Source organism: Rhipicephalus sanguineus, chromosome 1 (genome assembly GCF_013339695.2).
Source record: "Rhipicephalus sanguineus isolate Rsan-2018 chromosome 1, BIME_Rsan_1.4, whole genome shotgun sequence".
NCBI lineage: Eukaryota > Metazoa > Arthropoda > Arachnida > Ixodida > Ixodidae > Rhipicephalus > Rhipicephalus sanguineus.
Window position 1 is genome coordinate 299,136,961 of NC_051176.1, and position 13,334 is coordinate 299,150,294.

The 13,334-nt window shown below is 47.7% G+C and overlaps 1 protein-coding gene across 3 annotated transcripts in view; it reads left to right on the forward strand.

The window, feature by feature from the left end:
• The first annotated feature begins 1,133 nt into the window (after window positions 1–1,133).
• The window catches only part of LOC119379346 (guanylate kinase), a 183,989-nt gene continuing 171,788 nt past the window's right edge, over window positions 1,134–13,334 (forward strand). For 2 of the 3 annotated variants that reach the window (XR_007414852.1, XM_037648640.2), the window contains exon 1: window positions 1,134–1,331. Coding sequence is in view for 2 of the 3 variants with exons in the window: in XM_037648640.2 (XP_037504568.1) it covers window positions 1,247–1,331 (85 nt within the window). In the remaining variant the exon portion in view is untranslated. The remainder of the gene's footprint in view (window positions 1,332–13,334) is intronic. The other variant, XM_037648645.2, reaches the window with a different exon arrangement.

Consider the following 13,334-nt stretch of genomic DNA (forward strand, 5'->3'; position numbering starts at 1 on the left):
CCTCCACCAATATGCATCGGGGAGGAGCTTTGCGCCAGTGCTCACTGTCTTGCATGCGTAATCACGCAAAGCAACCGCAATTAAACTTTGCAGCGGGAGATCTCGGGGCACAGACATGCTAGAAGAATTCTTTCAAAACGAACTGTGTAGAAACGCGACTGTCTCCAACATTCAATACAAACATGCCCGCTTGCTGCACTCATTAAAAAGTTCATTATTCAATCTTAGTTAATTGGGCGGCCGACAGCGATAATTATTGGCTGACTTTGTGTCCTCCTGGATAAAAAATTTATCTGAAAAGGTGGTTTTCGCGTATAGTCGTGAGCAATATGAGATGGAACACAGAAATTATCTTTTAAAGGTCATAGTGGCTTAACGCAGTTGTTAAGCGCAAAGGTGTGTTTATGACACTGAATGCTCAAGCAGATAGGTATCTCTGGAAATTCAGTACGTCACATTCATATGAGTACATTACAATTAATCGTTCAATAAACACTAATTCGGCGTTCCAGCTCTTATTGCTCACGATAGTACCTCCCAGTGCTGAATTTTAAGAAAACCATAAAGCTTAATTTTGAACACCCTGTATATACGAAACTGTGTATAGTACGTGGCTTATCTGTTCAACAAATGCAGATTCGAAACGCCTTGAAAGTGCTTGTCATTGGATGCCGTTTATGCGGTCCCCATAAACCATAACTGAATTCTAACGTCAGCCTCAAGTGTCTGTAATCGCTTTAGCAATTTATTCTAAGAATTGTGATTTTACATGTATTCATATTCAATTTTAGATCTCGACGGACCGAAAGATCCTTTCCTCGATTTTACGAATTTCCCAATTTAACGAAATAATTCGAGCACCCTCATCACTTCGTTGAATCAAGTTTCAACTGTAATAATAATAATAATAATAATAATAATAATAATAATAATAATAATAATAATAATAATAATAATAATAATAATAATAATAATAATAATAATAATACAGGCTTTGGCTTATGTCGACTGCACTGCACTGAAGTCCGCGCACCATGCAACTCTAGTAGAGAGTAAAGCATAACAAGAGAGCGAGCAGGTGGCCTTTGCGCTCCTGCCGGGAGGGAAGATGCGCGTTTGCGGGATGGCCACAGGTCGATGAAGCTGCCGGGGCGGTACGAGGGTGTCCCCCGGGGGTCGTCAGCTGTTGGTCACGTGACGGCTTCACTCCGTGGCCGCAGCCGCGGCTGGCAGCTCACGTCACTCCATGGGTTCCCACCTGGGCCGCCTCCTCGGACGACTGCTACGGGGACCCAGCGTTGCCGCTGCGCCCGAGCCTGTCCACGAGAAAGGTAAAAGGCGCGCCGACACGCGCTTGCGGCGTTGCAGCGCTGTTGTACGTCGCAAAGCACGATGTTTACGGCGTCTGCCGCTGCATTTTGCAAGTAACAAGAGAGAAAACGTAAAATGCATGTCGCCATCGAGCGCGACCGCCGTCTCTTGCTGTGGGTGCCATGGGCCCTTTGGCGACATCAGGGATTGGGCAAGGGAAGCAGGGCTTTCCGCGCCACACACTCACGATCAATAGCCAACGTTTTGCTTTGGCTGCTTCGCTTGCTCGCGCACGAAAGCTGTGAGCTGTGATGACGCTTGTCCCGCAGTTCGTGTGCGCGAGAGTCGCAGTGAATGGCTTGCGACGGACGTCCTTTGCAGCAGTGGTCGCGCCGCCTGCATCCTAGTTGCGTAAGCCAAAGCATCAACTGTCAATCAGGGCAATTCACATGAACCTGACGAAACGTGGTCAAGTGTGCTATAGTCGGGGTGTCAGATCCACTTATTGTAGCAGGTCCGGTTGACTCACATTGATAGAATCAGCCCATCCAGCTTGGCAGTGTTCGTGTGTAGTATGTACCATCACGTAGTCATCACAGTGAAGAAGGAATTAGTCGGGCTGTTAAAGACGAGACTCTTTATTGGGCGAACTTGTGCCCAGGAAATGAAAAGTGAAATTAGAAGCAATACACGCTGTACGCTGATAGCGGCAATCACAGTCGTCGGCCGTGGGTAATCTGATCAGCGGCAAGGCGCGTCGGCATTTGTGGCGTTTTTTTTTTTTTCCTAGAAGAGCCAAATCCAGAAACCGAAACACGGCTTTAATTTCGCGGAAGCGTGAAGCGCGCCTAAGTGTATTTCACATTTAAAACAACTGTAATCAAAATGGGGCAATTCCTCATTGTAACGTGAACTCAAAAAGGCAGTTTCGAATAAAAAAAAAAAGCGAAATCATGCATATGTCTTAACCAAACTGAGCCAGATCCATTAAACCAGTGCTGCCTCAACAATGGTGACCAAAACAACCAACACGGCCGCATCCAATCTGTTTCATTTGTGTCCCAGTTGCTTTCCTATCATGCTTTCGTTCCACAATTAGTTTTTCTTGAGCTAGTTGGTACTTATTGAACGACATGATGCTGTCAAAACTCGAGTATAAAGACAAGAGCAAAAGGCCGTCTTTCGCACTTCTTTCTGCCTTTAAGTGTTTCTTTTGGAGTTTCGCGCTACAGTACCATGTCCTTCTTTCGCTCCAAGAAGGCATATTTGAAATTGAAGACAAGTGAAATAAATATATTGGGCACCAATCTCTTCCTTGAAGAAGAAAAAGTGATCCAAAACGGCGCAGCATAAAACGAGCTAAGAAGAAGAAGAGCTGATGCATTTTTTGAAGGCCTTCAATAGATACCAAGAACAAGAAAACGTTGCCGACAGTCCTGAATGGTGCGCCTTTTGTCTGGAGGGACCTCTCGCTCTACAATTCTATTCATCGCCATGACGCCCACGCAACAAGAGAGAGAAAAGAAATAATAGAGAAGGAAAGGCAGGGAGGTTAACCAGTATAGGACAACCGGTTTGCTACCCTACACATGGGGACAGGGGGGGGGGGGAGATTAAAGATGGAGAGGAAAGAGAGAGAGAACGATAGCACATGACACTGCACACACAGAATCAGTCGGTCACTCTTGCGTGGCACGCGACATTTCTGTCACAGCCGCTTGTCCAAGTTCGTCTCTCTTAAAAACCTCAGCAGTGCCTTCCTCGCCTTCAGCTGTGATGTTCTTGCATGCCCACGCAACAAAGAACAGCATCGATGGAAGCACAAGGATGGTGTTATACGCGTAATTGTCGCAAAATATTGCTATATATTCATTCGCTGTGATTTAGACTTCTTTTACGAGCTAATTCAATCCCAAATGAAATGTTTCAATCTATAAGAGCCAAGTCCAAGTTTTACCCCTGTATACACACGATAGTGGGCTGTATAGATTTTAGCCGCAATTTAGATTTGAGGTATTTTGGTGACATGAGCACAATGGCAAAAAGTTGTTGGAGCAGGCCCGACCATATTGTCAGTAGCAAAAAAACTGCGTTTTTCTCAGTTTCAATTAAAGGAGACTTGGCTCTTTTAGAAAAAAAAAAAACGCCACATTTATACATGTGGCGTCGAAGATTCCATCCTTACCGTTGGTGGCCGCGTTAGTTCCAGAATAAACTCTACTGTTCGCGTTGCGCGCTCAAGTTTATCAGGACAATCTAAAACAATCGGGAATGTTCGACATTCTGGCGCGGCGCGCGCAAGGTATAGTGGCTACACGTACTACGTGTAACGGGTTGGTTACATGAAAATAGAAAAAAAAAAGAAGCCCGCGTGGCAGTATAAACAATCCAGACCGTCGTTTCGCAGTTAACAACGGAAAAGCAGACATCCTGTTCTGGGTCCCAGGCTGCCACTGAAATTGCCGCCTGCCAAGAAACGGGTTCTTGCAAACCCTTTCCGATCATGCTGCCCGACTTCTGGCTCGGTCCGCTCTCTACGGCCTCACGTGTACGAAGCTGTTATGACTGAGTTTTCTCAAGCGCTGCCCGGATAAGTCATTCTAAAGTTCTTTATTTTTTTAATGCGAAGCATCTCTTAGGGAACCAAGGACACTTTGAGTGTTTCTATCTATCTATCTATCTATCTATCTATCTATCTATCTATCTATCTATCTATCTATCTATCTATCTATCTATCTATCTATCTATCTATCTATCTATCTATCTATCTATCTATCTATCTATCTATCCGCCTACGTCTGGGTGCTCTCGTGATCGCCTCCTTAACTACTTGGTGTAGACCAAAATTGGAATGGGAGAGTAAAAAGGTTTGACGAATATGACTGTCTGGTCATGACACGAATAACGTGAAAATCCTGTCGCGTACGTCATCAAACTCACTCCTTCAAACACGTGTGGCACATACTCGTATACCACGGGCCGCGGTGTGCGGATATGCGCCACATGTGATTGATAGTTTATATCTATACCCAGGAACGACGCGAAAAGACATTGGTCATTTAAATGCGAGAGTGTTAAGAAAAACTGACATCGGCAACGTTGGCCCTACGAATGCAGTGAATAAAAACCAGGATCCCGGAAGGAACCGAACCCAAGCATTCTGCGTGGCAGTCAGGTATTCTACCACAGAGCCACGCCAGGTCTTGAAACTGCTATGGAAAAAGACCCTATGCAGGCGTTATGTCGGTGCAATGTCAATTGTGGTTGCAGTGCTGGCTATGTAATTTTATAACAAAACAACAAACATTACACATGTACTCCAATGATACAGGCGTCATGTCGGGTTAACGTCAATTGTTGTTCTAGTGTTGGCTCCGCTTTTATAGCAGTCTAGTAAATATTACATTTGTATTAGATGTGAAGCATCTTATGGCGGAGTTCAATCCGGTGGTGGTGTGCGGCGTGACCACCCTTACTGCGCATGCGCAAACCCTCTACACTTCCCCCTCTCCTCTTCCCCTCTCCACATCCCCTCCCCCTCTCCACTTCCCCTTTCCCCCTCACCACTCCACCTCTAGAACGCGGGCTCTACATGCCAAAACACTGCTTCGCATCGCCTCATGGTCCCCTTCAGCGGGAGATGGTGTGATTTTTTCCTGTGATTCAGCAAGCTATATTCAAGCGTTGCTCGACCCCGGAGGAATACTCTAACAAAAGCTATGTATGATATTCACATCATCGCACTGTAAAATTCACTTCGTTTCGATAATGCTTGTGTCTGTGCTCTAACGTGAGTGCTAACGTTCGTCAGACCATAAGGTATACCCTTTAAACGCCAGTGCAGTCGACGCGCCTGGTAAGCTCACAATGTGCACACATCTATTGCACTTACAAAAACACGTAGATTTACCTCGTAACGCTTGGCTCAAAGCCAAGAAATGCAGCATAGACAACTACTTGCTGACCGCTTCGCATCCAGCCGATTCCCACAAGGCGTGGGACCTGCCGAACTTTTTTTTCTTTTTTCAGCAATGATGGCTTCGTTTATTTTTTTTATTCCATTGCTTCTGCAAAAGGTTGGGGAAAGGCAACAATATGTATTCGCGCCGGGGAAAACTATTCACTCATTCACTTTGCATGCAGACACGAAATGAGACACATCAAGGGCATTAGACAGCGCTGTGTAACGCCCTTGGTACGTTATTTAAATGCTCCCGTATATTTTCTCCATATGTGTTTGTTTCAAGCTGGTATGCTAGCTTCTCCATGTACTTATATATATAGTGGGCTTGGACTCTTGTCTTTAGACAAGACTCCGCGCATTAAGAGGCTCTGCTGCTCCGAAGGATTAGGGAGGGACAGCCCACCAGCTTCGGTGCTCTATACAGCTAGGGCTACCTTAGCCGACGCAGTTGTCATTATCAGGAAAGCTTATCTTTAACTGTAGATAGGAAGCTATCTATTTTTATGAAAGTGCACTTACTAAAGTTATCATGTGATAAGCATTGCATATCTATCAGGTCTATTACCCGATATAGACGATTGCTATACACTCACAGAAAAGATCGAGTAGAAAACAATCAAACCAAAGTAGAGCCAAACGTCTAGAACCACCTCGAACTCATTCAACGGTTGACGTTGAGTATGAGAGGCTCCGGGCTATTCGCCGCCGATCTGAAAGACGTGCTCGTAGGACATTGTCTGCAGATGACATTCGTGATGCCATGCGAATGCAAAAACAAATCGAACATCACCTGGACAAGCTAGACAAGAGGCAATGGCGGGCCTTCTGTTCCAAACTTGACCCAAGAAAGCCGCTGTCAAGAATATGGGATATCGTCCGTGGCCTAAACACCCCGCCGACTGAACTGCATTCCTTCAGTTCAGTTGCTTTATCCCGTGACAGCAGCGAGTTGGACGTGGCGGAGGCTTTCTGTTCTAAGATCACTGCAGTAGTGACGCAAGCAACCTTGTCTCGTGCAGTACAAGAGGTTTTAGCGATGACGAGCACTACTGAGGCGGATGAACCTTTTTCGATCATGGAACTGCTTGGAGCATTGGCACTGGTGAACAAGGCTTCATCTCCTGGACCTGACTGCGTCAGCTACGCTGAGTTAACGCATTTAGGCGACAAGGCGAAGATGCGCCTTCTTACCATGTTCGATGCCAGCTGGGAGAGTGGGCGTCTTGAACCTTGCTGGAAATGAGCTCGTGTCATCCCTATTCTCAAGCCCGGCAGGTCTCCAACGGACCTTAACTCCTATCGTCCCATTGCTCTTCTCAGTTGCGTAGGAAAGCTTATGGAGAAGATGGTATTGATGCACCTGGACTGGTTGCTGATGAACATGAATGCATACCCTCCACAAATATCAGGGTTTCGAAAGGGCCGGTAGCATCGACAATGTGATTCGTCTCATTAACTGCGTAAAACTCATCAAAGCTACGGGCAACATCACTATCGGCGTATTCCTCGACATCAAGGGAGCGTTCGATAACGTGACTCACGAGTCCATCCTATACGCCCTGAAGTCTGTCGGAGTTGGCGGTCGTATGTACCGCTGGATCTTGGACTACCTCACTGATCAGTCAGTCTACATGTCCACAAAAGAAGGTGACACAGCCCTGCACACAGTGCATCGAGAAGTTCCTCAGGGCGGTGTTCTAAGCCCGACCTTATTCAACATATCTCTCATTGGACTGGAGAAGTGCATCCCTGCATCGGTCGAAATCTCTCTCTATGCAGATGACATCTGTATATAGAGCAGTGGTCGCAACAGACATGTCCTACGAGCAAGACTACAGAAAGCCCTCAATTCAGTCGAAAAATTCTTACTCGCGCGAGCTCTAACGATGTCACCAGAAAAATGTGCCGCCGTTGCTTTTACGAGGTGTGATGTTTCGCGCTATACGTTAAAGGTAGCGCATTCTCCCATTCGGTATGTGCCAAGTCATAAGTTTCTGGGAGTGACAGTCGACAGGCTAATGACATGGACGCCCCAAGTTCGAATACTAAAGGAAAAAGTTGCGTCATACGCGAGCATCTTCCGCTTGTTATCAAGCAACGCCGGGGGCGGCTCCGTAAGTGCCCTGCTGCGAATGTATACGGCTCTCTGCGAAGGTCTTCTACGATACAGCCTTCCTGCGTTACATGGCATTTCACAAACCAACATACAAGCGCTGACTGGAGCTCAAGCAAAAGCCCTGAGAGGGTGCCTTGGCATACCAAAAAACATATTGCCACGCCCGCTTCTTGTTTTATTTTGATGTATTCGGGTTTGACCAGCAAGGACGGTTATCAACGCTCGACGCTGTCCGCGAAGCAGTGTTCGAGAAACTTCGCGATTGTAGCAGATCGTTTTGTTAAGATTGCGCGCCGCACGCGAATGTTCCAGCTTATTCTAGAGATTGCGCAACAACCAGCGATATCGCTGGAAAGTTCGATAGCGCCTGTATAAAAGCCGACGCGCTTGACCGCTTGTCAGTTGATCGACAGTCGACGCTCTGTTCGCCGCTATCAGTGTATTGCTGTAGTTTGACTTTCAGTTTCCCGGCCACAAGTACGGCCAAATAAAAAGTTTCATCTCTGACGTGCTGACTGGTGCCTTCGTCGACGTCACGACCACGTGACGATATCAAGTATCGGAACCCTTGCCGAAAGCAGACGCCTATCAGCTCCAGTGCTTCTGCAGCAGGAGTTTCTTCGAGTACACTTGCGTTATGCCATCAGAATGCCGGGTCATCCGCTTGCTTTAGACAGCGATCCTGTGGTGCGGAGCTTGCTCCCGCTGCATTATCAAAGCGCATCAATGCCTATGGAGCCATGGCGAAAAATTCCTTCGTGGTCAATAGTCACATTTGTGCCTGGGTTCAAGAACGAGAGCAACCCTTTCCCGAAAAAAAAATCATGGCTACGTGCCTGTTGCTGGAGATGCAGACTCGGCCGAAACACATGATGACGCAAATGAAGGGAAAACGTGCACTGAAGCGATTTCTGCGTTATTAATAATGCAGCTGAATGTATTCAGGGATTAGGATTACCAAAAAGTTTAAAAGAACGAGCCTGGTGGTATATTTCACATCAGCAATGCAACCCGCCGGGATAACGTTGCGCCGGTTGCGCTGCTTATTAGCATGTCGAGAGTGCGTGTTCGATTCCCTCACGGCGGCTGCATTTCGATGGGCGCGCAATGCCAAATCGCCCGTGTACTTAAATCTATAGGAGCAACTTAAGGGAACCCCAGGTGGTAAAAGTTAGCCCGAGTTGCCAACTACGACGTGCCTCATAATCATCGCAAATAACGTTTTTTTATGAATCAACGCGACTCAGAAAGAGCTAAATAAGCAAGAAGATAAAATAGAGGCAGGAATGTTTGTTGTATACTCAGCTCTTTCACTTTCTCTGAGTTGCGCTAATTTATAAAAACGTTACGCAGCAACAATGACCCAAATTACTTCTACCCTTTTGATCATATCGTGGTTTTGGCGCCTAACACCGCAGGTATTTACCATGTAAACTGCTTGGGGCTGTGAATCTTTGCCATCATTAATGATAAATGCAAACCGATGGGTCCCACGCTCGCGCAGACTTGTACCATGTCATCGACGACGTCAAGCAACACTTGGGTGCGTTAGCGGCACCGCCACAGTCAGTTTTAAGTTTTGATCAGTTTGAAGAGATGACTGCGAGAGGGTGCAGTCGTGCTCTCTGATAACCTCGAAAGTGACGTAGGGACATTAATCCCTCATCCTGGTCAAAAGTCAAGCGACTGCGCATTTAGAGATTTGATAGCCAAGACAGAAAATTTTAGTAAAGGCTTGCACTTTTCTCATGATGGTTAGCGCAAACGCAACACAGACAAAAGAAGAAAAAACGACGACACGAGCGCTAATTACTTCTCGTGTCGTCGTTTTTGCTTCTTTTGTCTGTGTTGCGTTTGCGCTAACCATCATGAGCATTTTCCAACTCGCCCAATTCGCTACCCTCTTGCACTTTTCGCTTGCCTATTTCGAAATGAAATGCGCTTTCTAAGCGATATGGTCAATGCGCGCTCCGCGTTTCATGCAAATGTAATAACGCGCGCTTTGCCTAAATGATTTGTTAAGAATGGATTGCTCTTGTGAGTATATTTAAGAAAGTAGCAGAGGTAGCATAAGTGACGCCCTAATGGCTTCAAGAGATGTGGATGATAATATGGATGAACGATTAAGGGATGAAAAAAATTCCGCAAAACGATCAATGTACGCCCTTCATTCCAATGTCCAACTTCATTGATTAAACTTTTCCGGTTAATCGCTTTCCAGAGAGTGAAAAAGCGACACGAAAATTTTGAAATCGCATACCAGAAGCAGCGACATGTGAAGGCCGAGTGCGTGGTGCGAGTCAAGCGTTTCCCATTCCCCCCGCGTGAAGAGCGCATTTTCCCATCGGCCCAACCCGTGTTAGCCAAAATGTTCGGTCTGGGATACACTCTGAAAACAGTTGTACCCAATGGGGCGTCTTTTTTGTCGAAAAACAATAATCGCTATCCATCTTGCGCGCCTTCCCTTTCGTTAACGCTGAGCGCCCGGGGCTTGCAGGTCACGAACGGCGCTCGCTAGCAGAGCATTCTTGATAGGAAAGTGGCAAACGTCGAAACTGAAAAAAAAAAGGAAACGCAAGCAAGCCAGATGACCATTGTTGTTGTAGTCCCCCGATGGTGGTTTCTAGAGCGCATTTGTTCCACAGCAGTAACTTTGTCCGCAGAGTTATCGTCCTCGGAGATCATGACACTTTTTCGCTTCAATCGTGCTGCGCAGTACTCGTTCCTTCGGCGTATGCTAGTATTATGCACCAAGTGTGCACAAGCCTTCGCAATTTCAGGCGTCATCAGAGTCGTTGATCTTCGCGCCAATCCCCGCTGGAGAAATTCACAAAACAACATAGGCGCTTGCTTAGGATCCCGCAATGGATTGCCCATACGTCGCTGCAGTTGCAACGCTGTGTACACGGGAACTACAGCCGAGGGCTTCCCCTAAGCTGATATGTAACGCATTTATACACAAAGTCAGCCAGTTTCACGAATATCATTCAACATGTGCGTTTCCCGCTTGCCGTACCATTGGTGCATTTTATTTTTATTCTACATGATTGGTCCAATAAGGGGGCCATATCGAGCGTACATAACAGCTATTGGTGAGCCACATATTCATGGGGATTACTGCTTCTAATGGCGCAGTTGAGGCTAACATGAAATCCAATGCTAAAGAGGGCTGGGGACTCTATACGAAAAGCAAAGTCTATAGCTAAACGCAGAAAGTTTTAGGCAGGTGTCTCAAATACGCAGCCCGCGGACCTTTCGCTAGCGGCCTGGCCCGCGCATGACTGCCTTCGTTCCATAGATTTTTTTAAAAATTTCTTAATAGGTATGTTCATGATCTACGCAGAGATGACTGGTATCAAGCACTTTCTCGTGAGGCACCCCATACGGTCACCATGTGTTGAAAGATAACCGTGAAACGAAAACAATTTTAGTATCGGCAGTCAGATTTCAGTAATTCTGTAGATCGGTATCGATACGTTGTTGGAATCCTGACGCCAAATCCGTTTCAGAAATGACCCATTCACCCATATATGAGATATGAGTAAGGCCTTCTTTCAAATGGCAGCGTTAGCTGACATTTTAACACGAAAGATTCGAACCCATAACCTCTCGGTGCGCGATAATGGCTGGCGGGCGTTTAGCCCACTGAGCTACTGCCAAACACACAACGAAGGCTACATGAACGCACCTTTCATCTTTCACACTTTCCTCTCACAGTGCTCTTGGATGGATGGATGGATGGATGGATGGATGGATGGACGGATGGATGGATGGATGGATGGATGTATAGATGGATGGATGCTATGAGCGTCTTCTTTATGACGGGCCGGTGACATGTGTGCCACCAGGCTTGAAAAAAAAAAAAAAGGAAAGAAACGCGCCGTTGTTACGACCGTCCCATTCGGCGCGTTTCCAATAGCAGTGTAATTTTGTCAACGATTTAACACACCGCGATGTGGTGGCTTTAGCCCAAGTCTCGCTCACAGCATTCATCCATATCGAAAAATAGCTCTCCGACGCTCGCTTGGCTGTCGCACCGCGTTCCCCGCTCGCCCTGTGAGAATTAACGGCCAGGCTAGAAGAAGACACGACAAGCGTAGCGTTTCTCTTCGCGTTTCGGGAGGCTTTGAAGGGGTGCATATCGAGTATCAGTGTTTATTACGTGCTTGTTGATGCCATATTTGCTCGGCATTCACCATATGCGGTGTCCACGTATACGTTAGGAACTTCAGCTACCGCAAGGGTTAAATCATGGCCATTGGCGTTAGTCGTCGGTACGGAGACGTGCCTAGAGCACTGCACGGGCCCGGGCCGGCCCGGCCCGGCCCGGCCCGCGGGCCGGGCCGGGCCATCCGAAGCGTTTTCCGGCGGGCCCGGGCTGGGCTCGGGCTTAAAAGTGCGGGCCCGGGCCGGGCCCGGGCTTGAAGCCGCGGCTCTGGGCCGGGCCCGGGCCGGGCCTGGGCCCGGCTTGAGGCTGCGCGCCGGGCCGGACTCGGACCCGCTCATTAAAAGGCGTAAGTCGGGCCTTCGAGCACACGCGAACGTTATGCATTGCATGGTCTAAGGTATACTGTGCCAAGCTGAAGTGACACGTGCAAAGAGCTGGCTCTTATTAAAGCTTAGCAATAAAAATAGAAAAACAGTTGAAGTGCTATTTTTTTCACCAGTATAGATATAGATTGGCACTGTATATTTTTACTAACGTTTCTTCTGCTGGACCAGACTTTGTCAAAGTAAGAAGTACATCGTGGTGGGTTTCCTTATAAACACGCCAGATCACGTATATATATATATATATATATATATATATATATATATATATATATATATATATATATATATATATATATATATATATATTAACAGCACTAACAATGGGCCAGATCACGGTTGTTCCCATGGGAGGAATAAAGATTTCGGTCTGTTATTGGAGGTTGACACATACGGTACATTTCATTTATATTCCTTGGTATTACGTGCCAAAACCACGATATGGCCCCGCCACGGTGGTCTAGTGGTTATGGCGCTCGACTGCTGACCCGAAGGTCGCGGGATCGAATCCCGGCCGCGGCGGCTGCATTTTCGAGGGAGGCGAAAATGTTTGAGGCCCGTGTACTTAGATTTAGGTGCACGTTAAAGAACCCCAGGTGGTCGAAATTTCCGGAGCCCTCCACTACGGCGTCTCTCATAATCATATCGTGGTTTTGGGACGTTAAACCCCAGATATTAATATTATTAAACCACGATATGATTAGGAGGCACGCCGTAGTGGCACCGGATGAATTTCGACCACCTCGAGTTCTCTAACGTGCATCTAAAGATAAGTATATACACGGGTGTTCTTGCATTTCGCCCCCATCCAATTGCGGCCGCCGTGGCCGCGGAAATCGCACCCGCGTCCTAGGACTTAACAGCGAAACAGCTTAACCGCTGAGCTACCACAGCGGGCAAAGCAACATTTCGATGCATGTACACACCGGATTTTCCGTCCGATCGCCCTCTACAAAGCGCACGGAATCATTAATAATCATCATCAACAACTGATACCCTCTAGCGGACCCGGGTTGGGCCTGGTCATGAACAAGCGCGCCCTGGATTAGTTTAGTAATGAACGCCCGGGCCCGGGCCGGGCTCGGGCTGGGTACGGTCAAGTACGCCCGGGCCCGGGCCGGGCCCGCGCTTGGAACCACGGGCCCAGGCCGGGCTCGGGCTGGGTTCGGTCACGTACGCCCGGGCCCGGGCCGGGCCTGCGCTTGGAACCACGGGCCCGGGCTGGGCTCGGGCTGGGTTCGGTCACGTACGCCCGGGCCCGGGCCGGGCCTGCGCTTGGAACCACGGGCCCGGGCTGGGCTCGGGCTTCATAAAGCGGGCCCGGGCCAGGCCCGGGCCGTTAAATCCGGCCCGTGCAGTGCTCTCGACGTGCCTACGACAAGGCGTCAATGT